Genomic DNA, 17,024 nt, shown 5'->3' on the forward strand with positions numbered 1-17,024 from the left:
GTTAAGTTCGAATTCGGCTCGATAATATTTTCGAACTCGAAATCAGGCTTGAGCTCGGCTTGTTAACTTAATCGAACACCTAACACCGACACCTCTTCCTCGAGCCGAGACTCGAATAGCTCGTGAGCATCTTTGACTCGTTTACACCCCTACGAAAACATGGCGAACATGAATAGTGCCAAATGAGGAAGACATAGGACAATGTGCGTCGTAAAGTGAGGAGGATGTGTGATGACGTGACACTCCCTCAACATGGACGTGAGAAATGAGGATCATGGACGCCACCCTTTTTGCTAATGAGATAGTATAAAAAGAGATCCACTCTCACAAGCGCAGATATACACACATAATTCCAACCACTTCTCTTACTTGTCGTCTTCTCAAAAACTCCCATCATTGGAGTTAATATGAGCGTCAAAGTGGTTATATCAAGGTCCGTCTTGATCTCTATTCTAATTATTTTTGAGTTTTTACAAAATATCCTCGACTTTGGTATCCTATTTACAAGACCTTTGACCCGTCACCAACCTCCTTATTGATACTTATCTCCTCCTTGATCTCAGACCGGATCAATATCTCTACTATCAATCTATCACTACATTGACATAAGAAACTCAGAGCATGTGGAGTCTAGTTTAGGTTATTAATTAATAAAAACCTTACTTGATTCTCCAGCCATTAGCCCTAATAATATTCATCATCCACTAAACTATGTCACTGCAGGAGCATATGATGGCATCTCTTTTAATTCCTCCAAACAGTGGCATATCTAAATCTTCTCCACAAAAGTGAAAATTAATGATTTTTAATTCATCAAACTTCATCTCATCCAAGATTCTCCATGATAACCTATTTCATAAACTTTTTGCCTAATAAATCAATACTTTCTATGCACGAGCAGAAGTATCAGAGCATGCCAAGGAATAGTACAAAGTCTACTCTATCAGATTCATATAATATAGGCAAGAACATTGGAAAAGATTGCACCTTTAACTTTCCGCACCTCACTCGGTTTGCCTTGCGAGTGTCGTTCCAAGAACCTGAACACAAAGCACAGTCAAAGTTCATCGCCAAAGTTTTCAGATACTGAATTCAGAAAGATAGCAACTAAATGTATCGCCATAAAGTAAGAATAACTGAGACCTCATCTTTTCACAAGGGAAAGTGCTGATACAACATCAACAAGCTGTTCACTTTGCATAAGTTTAAGCAAATAAAGTTCATGACCTTTCTGCTGTGACTAGAAAACTGCAAAGCTCACTGGGAGCCTCCTATCAAGATTAGAAACGTGTCCAGTTCTAAGTTCTAACCCTACCTTTATCCTCATTCCCACAAGTTGAATATAATAATGTAGAAGCACAAGGAACCTAGAAGAAGGTGATAGGGTTTAGGGTTTGGGAGGCGACAAGACCTGTGCATTCTGTGGACCAAAAGGTGGTTTAGATGCTGCTTTTGAAAGGGGGATTGGAACAATGAAAAGAATGGAACAAAAACAATTTGCATGTCAAGAAATGGTCTGGGTTCAGTGGTTAGACTTGGCTATGATAAATTAGTAGCAAGGGAGGAATCTAGTGACAAGGTCACACCATCAGGCTGAGGATGAAGGAGGTGAAGCATGTTTCAGGTCTTGATTTGCAACTAGTCAGTGACTAAGATCCTGTTTGTACAATCTAATCCTATTGTCCTTGCTTGTAAATGGTTGTTAAGTCACTTGATGGATGTTAAACCCCAATGTTCTTGATAGACTAAGAAGTAAAAGGCTATTTAGCTACAAAACCTAGAGCAATGATCAGACACTAGTATAAACTCATGGAAAGGAAAAGCTATCTAAAGTTGTGCAGAAATTAACAATCTACATATAGAAACATAATTGCTAAAAAAAATGCTTCTTAACCTTCAAAATAGAAAAGAGCAGGCAAATTGATTACCTCTTGTTAGTAGGAAAATGACAGAAAGCACCTAAGTTTCCTTTTTCTTTTTTTTTTGAGAGAGAGAGAGACAAGGTCCAACGATCATCATCCAATCTTGTGTATTCTGCAACAAAAGTTTGTCTTGTAAAACTACATTAAAATGCTTTTCTACAAACTGTTTCAGAAGCAAATTGAATTCTCTTGTTCCAGGGGAAATGACACTAAGCAGCTAAGTTTTCAAGGTTTGTGTGAGATCGAGAAAAGGTCATCATCCAATATTGTGTATCCTGCAACAAAAGTTTGTCTTGTAAAAGTACATGAAACAATTTTTCTACAGATTACTTCAAGAGCAAATTGATTTCCTCTTATTCCTAGGAAAATGACAGAATGCATCCAAATTTACATTTCTGTGAGATTCAAAGGTCAAAAGATCATCATCTAATCTTGTGTATTCTACAATAGAAGTTTTTCCTGGTAAAACTACATGAAACAATTTTTCTATGTAACTTTAAACTATAACAAGATTCAATCTCATGTGAATAACTAATAGCAGAAATTACACTGATTCAAAAATGGCAACTTCCATGATGAAGATTGATGATAAGGGCGGGCAAAAAAGCTAAGTCATCAGTTGTAAAACTCAGACTTGCAACTTGTGATTCATAAAAGATTCAAGCAAAAGAAACAGATTATCAAATGAATTCAACCAATCTTGACTGGAAAAATTGATGTTTTCATTCACAATATACCGAAACTAGCGAACGCCATTGAAAGATGATACATCAATGTGCAAATATTTAGTTTGGAGAATCCAATGGGGGCAAAATACCATCAACTTCAGGAATTATGATGCTGCACTTTGTTTGTCACCTGTAGTACCATAATGTATTCAAATACAACAATACACAAGCTGATGATCCCGTTAGTTTTCAAGTAATATATTTATAAAATGACAAGCTTCATGTCAACATTTTCCAAAATGAAAATGGGCATCTAAGCATCAGTTGCCATGAAAACCTAGGGGGAAAATTGACATCCAAAAATGAACAAGTTTCTTGCGCCACATGTTGGTCCACCACTGGAAATAATTCCAGACAAGCAGAGGGATCAAATGCATCACTCAGGCTATTGTCTCTTTAGATGGAGTATAAGTTTATGCTTTTCAAGACACAGACTCCTGTGTTTCTGCAATTAGTAATTATCCTTTTAAAACAAGGTTACTATATTGAACTGTTTGCGAGCCCACATCAGCTACACCAGTAAAGACTATACAGATGCTAATACAACAATCGGATCTGTCACAAGATAAATAAACTACAACACATACCAAAAATTGACGAACAAGTCAATTCATGTATTTTCTACTGAAACTTCTGTTGGCTTTTTGTCAATGAGAGGGGTTACCACACCATCAGAGTTAGCCCTTCCATTGGCATCCTTTGTGATTGTGAGAGACTCAGCAGATTTCAGTGCCTTGTCACCTCCAAGTCCTGATGTAGATAATTCATTGACTTCATTAGCCGGACTGGAGGAGTTCATGTGCGAACTAGAAGTAACAAGTTCCTTATCGGTTGCAGATTCAGTACCCTCAGCAGTTTGTTGATCATTGGCATATCTGGGAATTGGCTGGTCATGATTGTGCTTACCCTCATAAGTAATAAGAAGAGCTTTTGCATCTTGGGATGACTTCTCGACATGCTTACGAACAGGACACCCATCATGGGTGCACCTGTAGTAACTCCTGCAGAATATGATAGAAAAGGATATAATAGTTCGACTAGATAGGCACTATGCCACTATTTAATTAATCTATCTGAATTCATACACTAATTTTTAACCTCCTTTCCGAAAGTAATGCAACCAAATCACACCATGTCAATAGTTGATAATCTCTAACATGTTTAAAACCCATTGAGAGTGATGAAATATCATGCTCCAGAAAATCAACTTTATTCAGTGCTGGTTGCTTATTTAGCATGATCAGTGCCAACTTACTTGGCATGGAATAATGCATCCCATTCTTGTCTATTTACTAACTGCATTGAGGTCATGAATACAAATTCATTTCCCAACACCCAAGAAGAACCGGTGCACATTGCTTATGCTTACAATTTAAATCAACTTGGGAACTTTATTCATGTTCCCACTCAGATCAAATGTGATGGTGCAAAGGTTGCATGTTCATCCATGGTCCTTATACACTTACATAGGAAACAGAGACTATTGCTTACAATACTAATTCAAAATAACATGAGGCTGATAACATCAGGTATCAGCAGTGATATATATTTTCTAAGAAGGACAAAACAACATAACTAGCATGAAATTACAATTAGTAGATGGATGTGAATTCTTATCATGGCAATGCTGACTTTTTTGACAAAAACCAAATCTAGAGATTCAAGGAAAAGCACCTAGCTCAATGAACTGAGAAATATAAAAGTAGAAGGGAAAAATGATGAAGATCTCAGCTGTCCCTGATGTATGTGCTACATACCTAGGATTAGAGTTGCCTTTCACCATTTTTTGTCCATATTTCCTCCATCTATAGCCATCACTTAAATGTCTAGCATCAATTTCAGTTTGTACAATATATTCCCTAACTGTTTTGGGCACGGGAGTTGAGGGACTTTTACAACTTTCAGTTAGCCTGTGATACAAATAGCAGAAAAATCAATAGAAGTGATCCAAAATAAAACATGAATCCACGAACAACTCCAGATCGCTTGCCTTTTTTTTGAATCTGGTTCTTCAGTGAGGTCTTTCTTGGTTGTAATGCCAATGTCCTTTTCACAGTCACTTGAGCAGTACAACTGTTGCTCACGAGGGTCAGTGCCAGGATGGACTGTAGTCTTACATGTTGAAGAATCTGATTCATTTGGTTCATTGCTTGGATGGTCTAAAGTCTCATTCTCCCCAGGAGGTCCCCCAGACTGAGATCCTTTGTCCCTTGTGTACCGATACTTTTGAGGTGGATCATGATTATGTTTGCCTCTGTAGATTACTTCATTAATCTTTCCATCTGGACAGCGCTCAACTTTTTTCTTAGCTGCACAATTGGAGGCTGCACATCTGTAATAGCTTCGAGAATTTTGGGTGTTCTTCACTTGCTTCTGGCCATACTTCCGCCAGTGGTATACATCATCTGAATATGCCTTTTGAATAAAATAAATTGAGTTCACAGATCAATGATAAGATTGAAGGATCTTTTAGTTTGCTTTTAGATGCAAATTTTACCTCAGGCGTTGGAGATATTTGTTGCAGTGGCACAGGGCTGACAGTTGGCGAAATAGGTTGTGGAAATGACTTTGTTTTTGTTTCTGATGCAGAAGGATAGGCAACTTGCATTTGCAACTGTGCCTGAGCAGTGACAGCTGCCAATACTGCTTGATGGGTCATTGCAAATTGCCCCTGCATTAGATATGGGAAAATGTCGAACACAATCTTTCATCATACAAATAAGAGTGTCATTGCAGCTTTTCTAGAATTTTTTTTCAGGAATCCCCATTAGGAAATTAAAATTGAGTTGAACAATAAACATAATATAAAAAATTCATAGACAACACAACAAATTAAACAAATTATGGCATTAGCATCAGCAAGATTTTTCTAAAATATTGCTAATTGAAGACACTTATAAACATAATAAATAAGTATAAATGAAAGCATCTTTTGCAACATTTGTAAAATAAATAATGAAACATTTGAAAATGACTCAATTTAAACATAACTATTATTTTTATTTGTCTTTGTTGCTAAAGATTTTTTTTCCCAATATAAGTTAAAATGCTCGCAATTGGGCTGATATTGCATTGAACTGACAATATGTTTTGTTTCTTTGATGGAATGTTTAAACATACCACCATAAGTTAATTTATGTCATTTAGAACAAGAACACATTAGATTGCACAATTTTCTTGAATAAGAGAAAGTAAGAAAACCATGTCTTACATGGTCATAGATTAAAGAAAAAATGTTTTATGGTAACCAAACATTTAAATAGAGGTGGAAAATGGCAATATTCAATTTGAATAGAACCCCCTGTAGAAGCCAGAACACAAGATAAGGCAACTATAAATATCAAGATGCTCCAATCTCGTTAAGCACCACCTAACTGTAACCTCCTTTTCATCATTTGCTTCAGTCACAGCTTTCAATTTTGTAGTGATCAGTGGTTCAGTAATAGTGTGATGGTTAAGACTGTTGAAAAAATAGTTAATAGTCAAACAATGCTTATTGGGTCTCTTATACATGTGATATATAGTACTCTAGTTAATTCCACTATACTTCTCTCTCATTTCCTCTCAATTTGGTGTGAGAATACCTGAACCTATGTCGTCCCTTCCCCAATTACTACATAATATGTGGTCAGAGTTTAAAAAAATTTATGTAGGCAATATATATTCAACCCACTACCTAGCGTATGTGGTATGTAAAGGCAAAAACTTTATTAAGATAGAAATGTGTGACATATCTAAATCTATTTGATAAGTTCATAAATGAATTAAATTTCATTCTTTAGCTTGAATTTGTGTGACACCTAAATTTAGTCACACATGACAAGTTGTAGGCTAGTAAAGAAGGTTTATAAGCTTAGTAATTGAGCATAGAAGTAGATCAAAATTCACACGGAGAATCCACACCACTTGAAATGATCTCCCATTCTTAACGAAAACTAACAGAGAAAGATTATTATGCAAAAGATTGATTCACATGAGGGGATTGGATCCCTTTTAAAATCTTCAACCCAACCCAAATAGAATTGGAAAAACTTAAAAACACTCAAGACACTCACTCCTGCCCTGAACGAGGAATGCATCTCATGTTCAAGACAAAAGAAACTCCATTTCCTAATTTTCACCAGGTAATAATACTTTTGTTCCTGGACTAAGAGCTGAAACAAATTCTCTGGGTTTAAATTCCTAATCATGTGCATGTAAGGAGATGCAGTTATATCCATCAGAGAAAAAAAGAAAAAATATTATTGTACCTATTTATCTTCACAATGTCTCAAAGTTCTGAAATTTTGTTATCTAATAGTGAAAAACAACATAATTCATTTTATGGTCAGAAGCAAATTCTTATGAGGCCTTTGCAGTAAGCCTAGTTGAATGGCATGGCATTATATTATCAATAACTTGTTGTAGCTGAGTTGTAGATTGATAAAGGATAAAAAGTGGATGATTACTGAGCATATTCACCTTACTCCTACAAATTCATCTCGGCTAAATCAGAAAGCTCAAAACTACGTCTCAACTCTCAGCCTCTTATGCAAAAGTATGACTACTGAGCAAGAATATGAAGCCACAATAGGTTCCTGACATAAGATCTCAGTGTTGCAGCAAATGGAAACTCGCGTTAATGATGTGAATGAAGTTAACAGCATCAGAAGGCAGCCAATTCGAGTTCGCAATCAAATTCCCAACTAAGATTCCACAAAAGGAAAAACTTTGAATACGCTCAGCTTCTGGAAGAATAATAGCTCAGTGATCAGAGATTGATCACTTGACTCTATCGATGACAAATAACAAAATATATAAGAATCCTTTTCCTAGGATATTTAAATGATCAGCTTCCAAATAGATGGGGTGAGAGATTAGGGCCACGAACCGTGAATGTAGGCGACTCGATCAACGTGGCGGGGGTCAACAAGCAGGGGACGGCGACCACAGGGACGGTCAGGATCGTCGGTGGGCGCGAGCTCACCGTCGGCGAAGCCATGGCACCCGCCAGCAGCTGCGAAAACGACCTCTCGTCGGCGACGGCCTTCGTCTCAGTTCCAGAAGCCCCTCCCTTCGCTGCTTCCGCCGGCGCGGGATCGGCGCTCACCCGTTTCTCAGCATCCGCAGCTCCGCCTTCGGCCCCGTCGACATGGGGCTTCTCCTCCACAGGAGCTTCCTGGGAATCCGCCTCCTCTGCCATCGGAACCACCTCCCTCCAGAGATCCTAGGGTTTCGCCCGGAGGGGAAAGCAGCGGATTAAGATGGAGAGCAAGCAAAAGATTACGAGTATTTTGACTGCATTTGACCAGAAAAATGTAACGACGTTTGGTTTATTTAGGTTACGTCAAGGTAGACCGGACTCAATCGACGGTTCATGCCCTTCCTTCAAAGAAATAGACCGGTTCAATGTGACGGCAATGACGGCCGTTAATAGTTGGGAGGGTTGACCTCAGCACAGTAGCAGCAAGGAAGGCGTGAGACTTTATTTTTTTCTTCATTTGTTTAATTAATTTACGTCAATGTAATTAGGAAAAATTTCATCCGGCCCCTGATACTTATATTTACTTTAAAAATGTCCTTTACGCTTTTTAATTTGCCAAAAATACCTTTAAGAACTCATAATTTATTACAATAATAAATTAAATTTTGGAAAATAAATAAATATTTATATTATAAAGATTCATCTATTATATAAATTAATTAAAATTAAGAGCTCTTTATGTCATTTCCTTTTTTTAAAATATTAATTTTCCAGTTATCTTAAACACTCTCAGCCTTAATCTGCCCTTCCTATTCACAAAAAGCACAAAGGATGCTACTTTCCGCACCTCCAGCCGCCGAGTGTCCTCGCCGAGGTGAAGAGGTCAGCGTCATGGATGACGACAACGACCCCTCTCGCCATACGATTTCCATCGCTCCTACAGGTATATATCGCTGCTTGTTCCTCCCTTCTTCCGCGTTTTGTTCCGGGCGTTGCCCTGGAAACTGGAACCCTTTTTCGATGGTTCATCTGCTATTAATTCTTTTCTTCCTGGATTTCTTCTTCATCAAAGGCCATTGCTCTTGCTGTCTCAATTGCTAGATTTTCTTCATTCAAGTCAGTTGAGCAAGGTCGTCCTTTTTTGTGGGTGCCAAAAAAAAAGTCTTCTTTAAAACATTTATGTTCCTGAATAGATAAAAGGTTTATTAATGTAATATGTATTACTTTATTTGAGAGGAAAAAAATAAAAATTAAATATACAAAATTATAAAAATATCCTCAAAGAGATTTGCGGTGAGGGTCGGCACCGACGTCGTGCAATGCGAATGGTTGAACATTGAGTGATGACAACGCGCGTTATGTGAAAAATAACGGTGTAAAAGATAAGATATTTAAATAGATGAGTTAATTTGAAATTTAATATTTTAAAATAGGGATAAAACTGAAATAAAATATTTTTGAGTTTTTCTTCCCCTTCCTTATCCCCAAATCGGAGTGTAAGAAATTGTAGCGATTCATGAGCATGCAAAGGTAAAACTTATCCTTCTCTTCCCTCTCCCCTTAATTCACTCTATCTCAAATAAGGATCAAAATTCTCGTTCCCCTTGTTTACTCTTCCCTCTCCTTTTCTCACCTCCTCCCAAATAGAGCGTAAGTATTTTTTTGGGGAAATTCTCAAAATATTGTCTTTTGCATTTGTTCATTTGAAGGTTTACTGTTTACCTAACTTCAATTTATGGTTATAGGTTGTTATTGTAGGGTATATTCTTCTTGGTTATAGTTGTTATTGTAGGGTAGCTAAATTCTTCTTGTGTTGATTAATAAGAACTTAAGTTTGACAAAGAAAATGAGGCTAGGTTGATTAATAAGAACTTAAGTTTGACAAAGAAAATGAAGGTGTTTGAGGCCATTACAGATAATAGGAACAAAAGATGGCCTTAGAGTAACATGAGATTTAAATTTATCTTCAAATTCTTTATGTAAAAGAAGAATTGCCTGACTTTTGCCAAGATTTGAAGGTTTGTGATTGAGATTCCATGTGAATAGGACATGCATTTTATGATGCATTTGACTATTCTCCACAACCACAAGCATCTCTTTTAAGTCCTGAATAGCATGGGAAGCTAAACAATTATTTTGTATTTAAGAGTTGTTACATGGTTAGATTACAACAGATGCTACAACCTGGTGCCGTGTGACCAGCCTTCATCCGATCCAGGGTCTGGTTCGAGAAAGCTAATAATGTAGTTCAACTATAGTTTGATCAACTGAGTTGTTGTAGGTCTAGCCCGAAACAGAAGGAGTTTGGACTAGGTATCGTTTCCCCCGATAGACATTGGCCGAACTGTTTCTAGTTCTTTGTTGGTTCGAAGTTAAGTTCACACCAGCTCCAACATGAGGTTTGGGCAAGGTTCTAAACATAGACAAAGAGTAGTCTCGAGTTGAGTCAGGGCTTGTTTCATTTCACTGGCTTTTGATAGCACCACTTGGCCATATTTATAGGCCTCGAGATGTTGACACATGCCACCACTAGGGTCATCGAAACACCTTCGATCGGTTGCGTCTAGTGTTCCTTAGCCTATTCCTATGTTGCGACATGTCCTTTCGCCCCAGTGAATATAGTGAGTAAAATTGCCCACATAAAGAGTCTTCTACATGATGAGACTGTATGACTAACGAATTCCACACATCAGATTCTATATTCTCCTTCTAATCTGAGGGAAATTCTAAATAAGTTCATCAGTCTACTTTATTTTCTTTGCTAGATAAACTGCTTGAATCGCAGTTTTTGTGGCATTCTCAAAGCTTGTTTTTGTGTTATTTATCTCCTATTGCACATTGTTTATTTAACAATATTCCACATCACCCTCAACCAGGAGCAGACTCAGTGTCATTGGAATTGAATTCCTCATTGCAGAAAAGAATAGCTGAACTTTGGGATCAGATTCTGGGAGCATACCAAAGGAAGCCCATTTCTTATTGGCTTTTATTCTTTCTTAGCAGCATTGCTATGCTTGTGGCTTTTCCTGCTTCGAATCTTCTATCTCGTATGTATTATGCGAATGGTGGCAAGAGCAAATGGATAATTTCCTGGGCAGCAGTTGCAGGTTGGCCAATAACTGCACTCTTCTTGGCCCCTCTTTATTTTGTCCGTAAAGTATCACCAACTCCTTTTTCCTTCAAGCTCTTCCTTGCCTATGTTCTACTCGGCTTCCTCAGTGCTGCTGATAACCTGATGTATGCTTGGGCATTTGCGTATCTTCCAGCATCTACTGCTTCCCTCCTCGCCGCCTCTTCACTAGCATTTTCAGCATTGTTTGGATACTTCATTGTCAAGAACAATCTGAACCTTTCTTCCATCAATGCTATTGTCATCATCACTGCAGGCGCAGTCATCATTGGATTGGATTCTGGATCAGACCGATACCCTGGAGTCTCCAATAAACAATATACTCTGGCATTCATCTTGGACATCCTTGGCTCAGCTCTCCACGGCCTAATCTTTGCGCTCTCTGAGCTGGTTTTCATCAGGTTGCTGGGGAGGAGATCCTTCCATGTCGTGCTGGAGCAGCAGGTGATGGTCTCGCTGGCTGCATTCATTTTCACTTCGATCGGGCTTATCGTGAACAAGGACTTCCAAGGGATGCGGTCGGAAGCGAGAGACTTCAAGCACGGTCAGGTTTCCTACACCTTGGTCCTCACTTGGGCTGCCATCACATTTCAGTTGGGAGTGTTGGGGGGTACATCTATTCTCTTCCTGGCTTCTACAGTTCTCGCCGGTGTTCTTAATGCAGTGAGGGTTCCAATCACAAGCATAGCTGCAGTTATCTTCTTCCATGATCCCATGAGTGGCTTTAAGATCTTGTCTCTGGTCATTACTGTTTGGGGATTTGCTTCGTATATTGTTGGCCACTCTCCCTCTAAAAAGAAGTCGTAGCTTTATCTCAGAGTTATCGTCGCTAGGCTCATGCTTTCTAGTGAACATATGTTGGCAAAAACTGGAGCAAAATATGTTTAGCTTGTATCATATATGCACTTAGAAAACAAAGAAGATGAAGAAGAATTACCTTGTTGTAGATTGGAAACACAAAGGATCATGTAATGATGGAAAACGTTAAGAAAATTGCTAGTTTGTACTGTGATTTAGTTGAGGTGTTTCTGTGAGATTACAAAGTTTGAAAATTTTGATTCTCTTGTTCTTGCGATTTAAGTTCGATGCAAATCCAGGCGATGTCTCCAAGCGGGTATGCTTGTGTGTTAGAGGTGATCGGTTGCGAAGAGAAATGAGTGTCGAAGTTGAATGAGTCTCCAAGGAGTGGTGTCGTTGCAGCTGAAGGAAGATCACCTAGTTTGTAGTCAGAACACCATTCTACTTAAAAATTGTTGAGTTCCAAATACAATAGGTTGAATGATAGTATACTAAATTTAGTAATTAGATTCAGACCACAATGCGAGTATGTAATTAGATGAGTACAGGTTGAACTGGTTGAGAACTGGTCGAGACCAAGTTGGGTATAAGAAGTTATGTCGGCTAGCCCAACATAAGCACGGTTGAGTCAAATTGTCTAATAAGGTACGTAGTTGAACTTGGCAGAGGTGTACTTGGTTCATCGAGGAAAGAAGGAGACTCGAACCACTGACATCTATGGTTAAGTTTCCCCGACTGATTCTACCATAGAAGCTAACGATAGATAATAATCCTCCCAAACACACCTTTATCTAAAGGTGTTGAGTTGAAATCTCATTCTAAGCATTTTTACCAAAAATTTATGAACATGATGTCATTCTCCCTGGCATAGCTAAGTTGTAAGTTTCCCCTTTTTCCCTATAGCAAAAGGTCCTATGCCGATACTGGGGCCCCACACGATTAGCTTCATAGTCATCTGTAAGATAAATTAAGAAATTGAAATATGCCCTCATGTGGGAGGGTATAGTCATACGGGTTTGTCAAGATTCAACCCTTGTTTACTATTGTAATTCTATCCCATGGTGATCAGCTCGGCTATGCTCTAGGGGCAAAAGTTTTCCCTTTTCCCGGTGCATATAAATGTGGATTAGAAGAAGTGGTTGGCCTGTAAGATTAGAGTTATCAAATGGATCAATCCATGATGGGCCGAGTCGATCCGTCAAAAATTCATCATATGTTGAGGTAGAGTGGACTGTCATCTTAGTAGGTTTAGAAATTATCAATCCAATCCAGCCCAACTCAACCCAAAATAGGTCGCGAGTGAGACAAACCAACTTATCAAATATATATATATATATATATATATATATATAATATTATATATATATATATATATATATATATATATATATATATATATACAGAAATGTTATACTGCACTCGGCGACGGGCGACTGCGGAGGCGGAAAGCCTAACCTCAGCGGCGGGCAACGAGCAGAGAGGCGAGCGTGGGGTGACGGACGACGGGCAGAGAGGCGAGCGTGGGGCGACGGGCGACGAGCAGAGAGGCGAGCGTGGGGCGATGGGCGACGGAGGAGGGGTGAGCGTGGGATCGGAGTGGCGACGGGCAACTTCGGAGGCGGAATGTCTCTCTCAGTCTCGGCGTGAGCGACGGGCGACGGAGAGAGAGGTGGGATTTTGGGATTTTAGGGTTTTTATTTTAGAGGTATAGCGATTTTTTTTTTGCCATGCAGGCATAGGTAAAATCCCAGCCAGGTCAGCAGTGCATACAAGTTGCGGAAATAGAGTTGTGCAGTATAGCATTTCTGTATATATATATATATATATAATATTAAGTTTTTTACGTTAGTTTTGAGTTTTCGATTTTTTTTCTCACTCTGCGGACCAATCCAAGCCTATCATGATTCGGCCTGTCTAGATCCGCAACCCACCCAAGTTGACATATTTATATTTATTTTTAAATGGATTAATAAAATTTTAATTTAATTAGTTAAATTGTTCGGTGGAACGGATCATTCCGAATCCAATGAACTCAATCTAAATAGATGAGTCAACGTATCATTCCGAATCCAAAGAACTCAATCTAAATAGATGAGTCAACGTGAAATAGAGAAGTTGATCATTGGCAGTTGGCACAATTCTACATCCTAGCACACCATTCTCTTCCCCTTTGCTTTCTTTTGACTTCTCAAAGGCAATTGATACTGAAACCACAATGATAGGGATGTCAACGATGCAGCCTCAAAGTATTCAATTATTCATCCAAGTGGGGTAAAAAATCTAAGATGTTAATTGTTGAGTGCAGTTTCACATGTTTTCAGATTTATTATAATATTCGATTGGAAATCTCTATAGAACTAGATTGATCATCTCTAAAATTAATCAGGTAGTAAAAATTAAATACCTAAATTATCAAAATAATAATAATAATAACAAAACTAGGTTAGGCAATGCAACTTGAGATATAGATGTTGATTCACCATCATTTTCATATATTTTGGTAAAAAGTGATGGGAGAATAATATAGGTGTTATTTAATTAATTTTAAAAGTAGACGATATTTTTCACTAGTTTGTATACTTAGATAATAAAGAGTATAACGAAAATATTTATCCTATTTGCACATTCTTATTATTCTTAAGTGTTTTACCACTATTTTCTTTGGCACCTTAAGTTGAAAACTTGTTAAAACAATGTTTATCATAATATTTCATTTTTGGAAATTTCTTTCCAATATTGTTATAGTAATTTTGGTCAATTTAACCTTTAATCAAATATTAAAATAATTTTGACAAAAATTAAAAAGGCATCCTTTCTTTTCATTATAGGGCATCCTTTCTAATTTTTCATTCCAAAAATACTCTTATTTCAATATTATTAGAGTAATTTTTATCAAAATTACTATAATACTATTATGATAATTTTAATTAAGTTGAAGTAATTTTGATTAAGTTAGAGTAGTTTTAATTAATATTGGGGCACCTTTGACTAACGTTAAAGTTTTAATTTAGTTTTAATTAACGATCAAACATGTTGAAGCAATTTTGTATAAAATTAACGTAATTGGAACAATTTTGATCTTTTTAGATCGAAGACAACTATAATAATATTCGATTATAATAATTTTGATCAAAATTGTTATAACATAGAGTGGTTTTTCAAAATTGCTATACATTTGACTAACGTTAAAGTAATTTTAATTAATTATGTTGGAGCAATTTTGTATAAAATTACTTGAAGCATGATAGTTCTACGTTGTATCAATTTTAATCAAAATAACTATAATAGTATTACATCAAGAGTATTTTATGATTAAAAAATATATATTTTTTTATATTATTTTAATATGAGATACTTTTTAATCTTTGTCCACTATAAAATGATAAAAATAAAAACTAAAATAGGTGCGTATATTAAAGAAAAAGAAATGGCATTAGATCCAATCAACACACGTGTCCCAAGTTGACATCAACTTTACAACCAAAATATTTGTTAAAAATCATATTATATTAAGTAGTATATTATTTTGTGTAATATATTAATATACTTTAGCAATGATTTTTTTTAATAATAATTCATATATTCAATTTTTAATCATTTCGATTAACCCTAAAAATGATCAATTTGATTTTATCTTATGAAAAATTTTCAACATAACTCCACATCCAACAATCTACGTCTTAAATTTTTCATCTTATTTGAGAAAAATATTCTATAATATATCGTAGTTAAAATTCAAATTATAAATATAGTTAGATAAATCATTGAACATGTAATAAATTATTATTATTATTATTCACGAGTTGCCTCATCACTTTTACTATTGTTTTCAGAGTGAAGTCTTCCGTGATTTATCTTTTTTCAAACATATTATTGATAACAAATGATGAAATCGTCATCTTAGTGGCCTCTTGAGAGCTATATATTCATTATTATTGTTAGTATTAATTGTGATCTTAAGACATGATTAAATTTGTTACTGCGGAGTAGAAGTCGAAGTAATATCAATGTAACTTTTCAATTATTTTTTTTAGATAATTATGAAATTAATACCGTTGGAATGGCAAATTCCATCCCTTTAATTGCGAATATGAATAGGAATGCATACGGTAGGTGGCGCGAGGGGACCACTTGTTGTGTCGGGACTATAGCCACGCGGACAAACCAACACTACACAAGGATGTGGGGACAACGGTGGGACCCGAGCAATTTGACCTATCTCCAAAGGCTGCCCAATCTTGGTCCCCACCACAGATGTTATACAATAAATACTAACGGACAAAAATATAAAATTGAGTTTTTAAAAAAAATTAAAATCGTGCCCCCTTTTATTTATTATAAAAACAAGTATTCTACTTTATTTTTTAAAATATCTTTATTTATGATATCATTATAATAATTATGATTTATAATTATTTTAATATGGAATACTTTAATTTCGATAAATATTAATAATATTATATTATAATTATTATGAATTACAATTGTTTCAATATAGATATTTTAATTAATACAAATTAATATTATAACTACTAATTGTATATAATATGTAGTTGTTATAAATATGTTTAAGTAATATTTTTTATATTTAGTAGTTATAATCCATAAATGGTATAATAATATTAAAAATAAAAATATTTTTTAAATCAAATAAAATAGAGTGTCTTTTTAATAATCATTGAAATATAATATTTGGATGGCTGCTTTTTTAATTTTTACCCACTACGTACTAACGAATAACGGCAATAATTTATATTTAGAATTAAACATATTTACTATCTAGTGTCAAATATTTTCATAATTTCAACGACAATGTTTATAGTTTTTAAAATTTATTAAAACTTTTTTAAAAAATATACATCAAAAACTTAGTTGTGTTTTATATGTAAGTGTATGATGTTAATATAATAGATTTTTTTTTAATCAAGTATTCTATGAGCTGATTAATCTTGAAATGGATGATCCAGTCCTACATTCCATCCATCAAGAAAATTCAAAAAAGCGTGGTGATTTTTAACATGACGATTCAAGATCATCAGTAATTCAATCATTCGTAGATGTTCCCTGCATTCTAATTGAATCCTAATACACCCTATCTCTTATCATTATATGAAACTCTAGAGGACGATGCTAACATAATAGTGATTTATGGCTCGAAGGTCCTATTTGTTATAGAAGTTATAAGAGAGATTTAAAAATAATTATAAAGTATGATGGTGAAATGATAAAGTGGAACTACAGGGAGGATTTTAAAAAAGAGTAAAAGTCTTGTGGAGTGAAATGAAATTTAATGCTTCGGTTGGTACACAACCGTCAGCTAACGGTATTAGCAAACGTGGCGTTAAAGGGGGACCAACAACCAGCCTCTCCCCACTGTCTATTTTAGTAACCACCAAATTGTTTTGTTTAATAAATGAGAATATAATCAAATATTTAATAATCTAAAAATCCATGCAAGAGACCGTTAAATGACTTAAACGTTG

General features: G+C 35.9%; 2 protein-coding genes across 4 annotated transcripts; one reads left to right on the forward strand and one right to left on the reverse strand.

Moving 5' to 3' along the window:
- Window positions 1–3,058: 3,058 nt before the first annotated feature.
- Window positions 3,059–7,920, reverse strand: LOC141825958 (putative WRKY transcription factor 4). The gene is made up of 5 exons (XM_074713222.1): window positions 7,521–7,920; window positions 5,148–5,321; window positions 4,641–5,065; window positions 4,408–4,560; window positions 3,059–3,651 (listed from the first exon to the last, which is right to left on the reverse strand). Exons 1-5 carry the CDS (start codon window positions 7,830–7,832, stop codon window positions 3,261–3,263), a joined length of 1,455 nt encoding a protein of 484 aa, XP_074569323.1. The 5' UTR covers window positions 7,833–7,920; the 3' UTR covers window positions 3,059–3,260.
- A 517-nt stretch (window positions 7,921–8,437) lies between these two features.
- LOC141828321 (putative purine permease 5) lies at window positions 8,438–11,765 on the forward strand. 3 transcript variants are annotated; one of them, XM_074715733.1, is made up of 3 exons: window positions 8,438–8,556; window positions 10,490–10,720; window positions 10,880–11,765. In XM_074715733.1, exons 1-3 carry the CDS (start codon window positions 8,445–8,447, stop codon window positions 11,548–11,550), a joined length of 1,014 nt encoding a protein of 337 aa, XP_074571834.1. In that variant the 5' UTR covers window positions 8,438–8,444; the 3' UTR covers window positions 11,551–11,765. The 3 variants fall into 3 exon arrangements, with proteins under 3 accessions (XP_074571834.1, XP_074571832.1, XP_074571833.1); XM_074715731.1 differs by having other exon boundaries at window positions 10,490–11,765; XM_074715732.1 differs by having other exon boundaries at window positions 10,496–11,765.
- The last annotated feature ends 5,259 nt before the right edge of the window (window positions 11,766–17,024 follow it).

The sequence above is a fragment of the Curcuma longa genome, chromosome 4 (genome assembly GCF_044706935.1).
Source record: "Curcuma longa cultivar G26 ecotype Majalengka, Jawa Barat chromosome 4, ITB_CL_G26_1.1, whole genome shotgun sequence".
Taxonomy (NCBI): Eukaryota; Viridiplantae; Streptophyta; class Magnoliopsida; order Zingiberales; family Zingiberaceae; genus Curcuma; species Curcuma longa.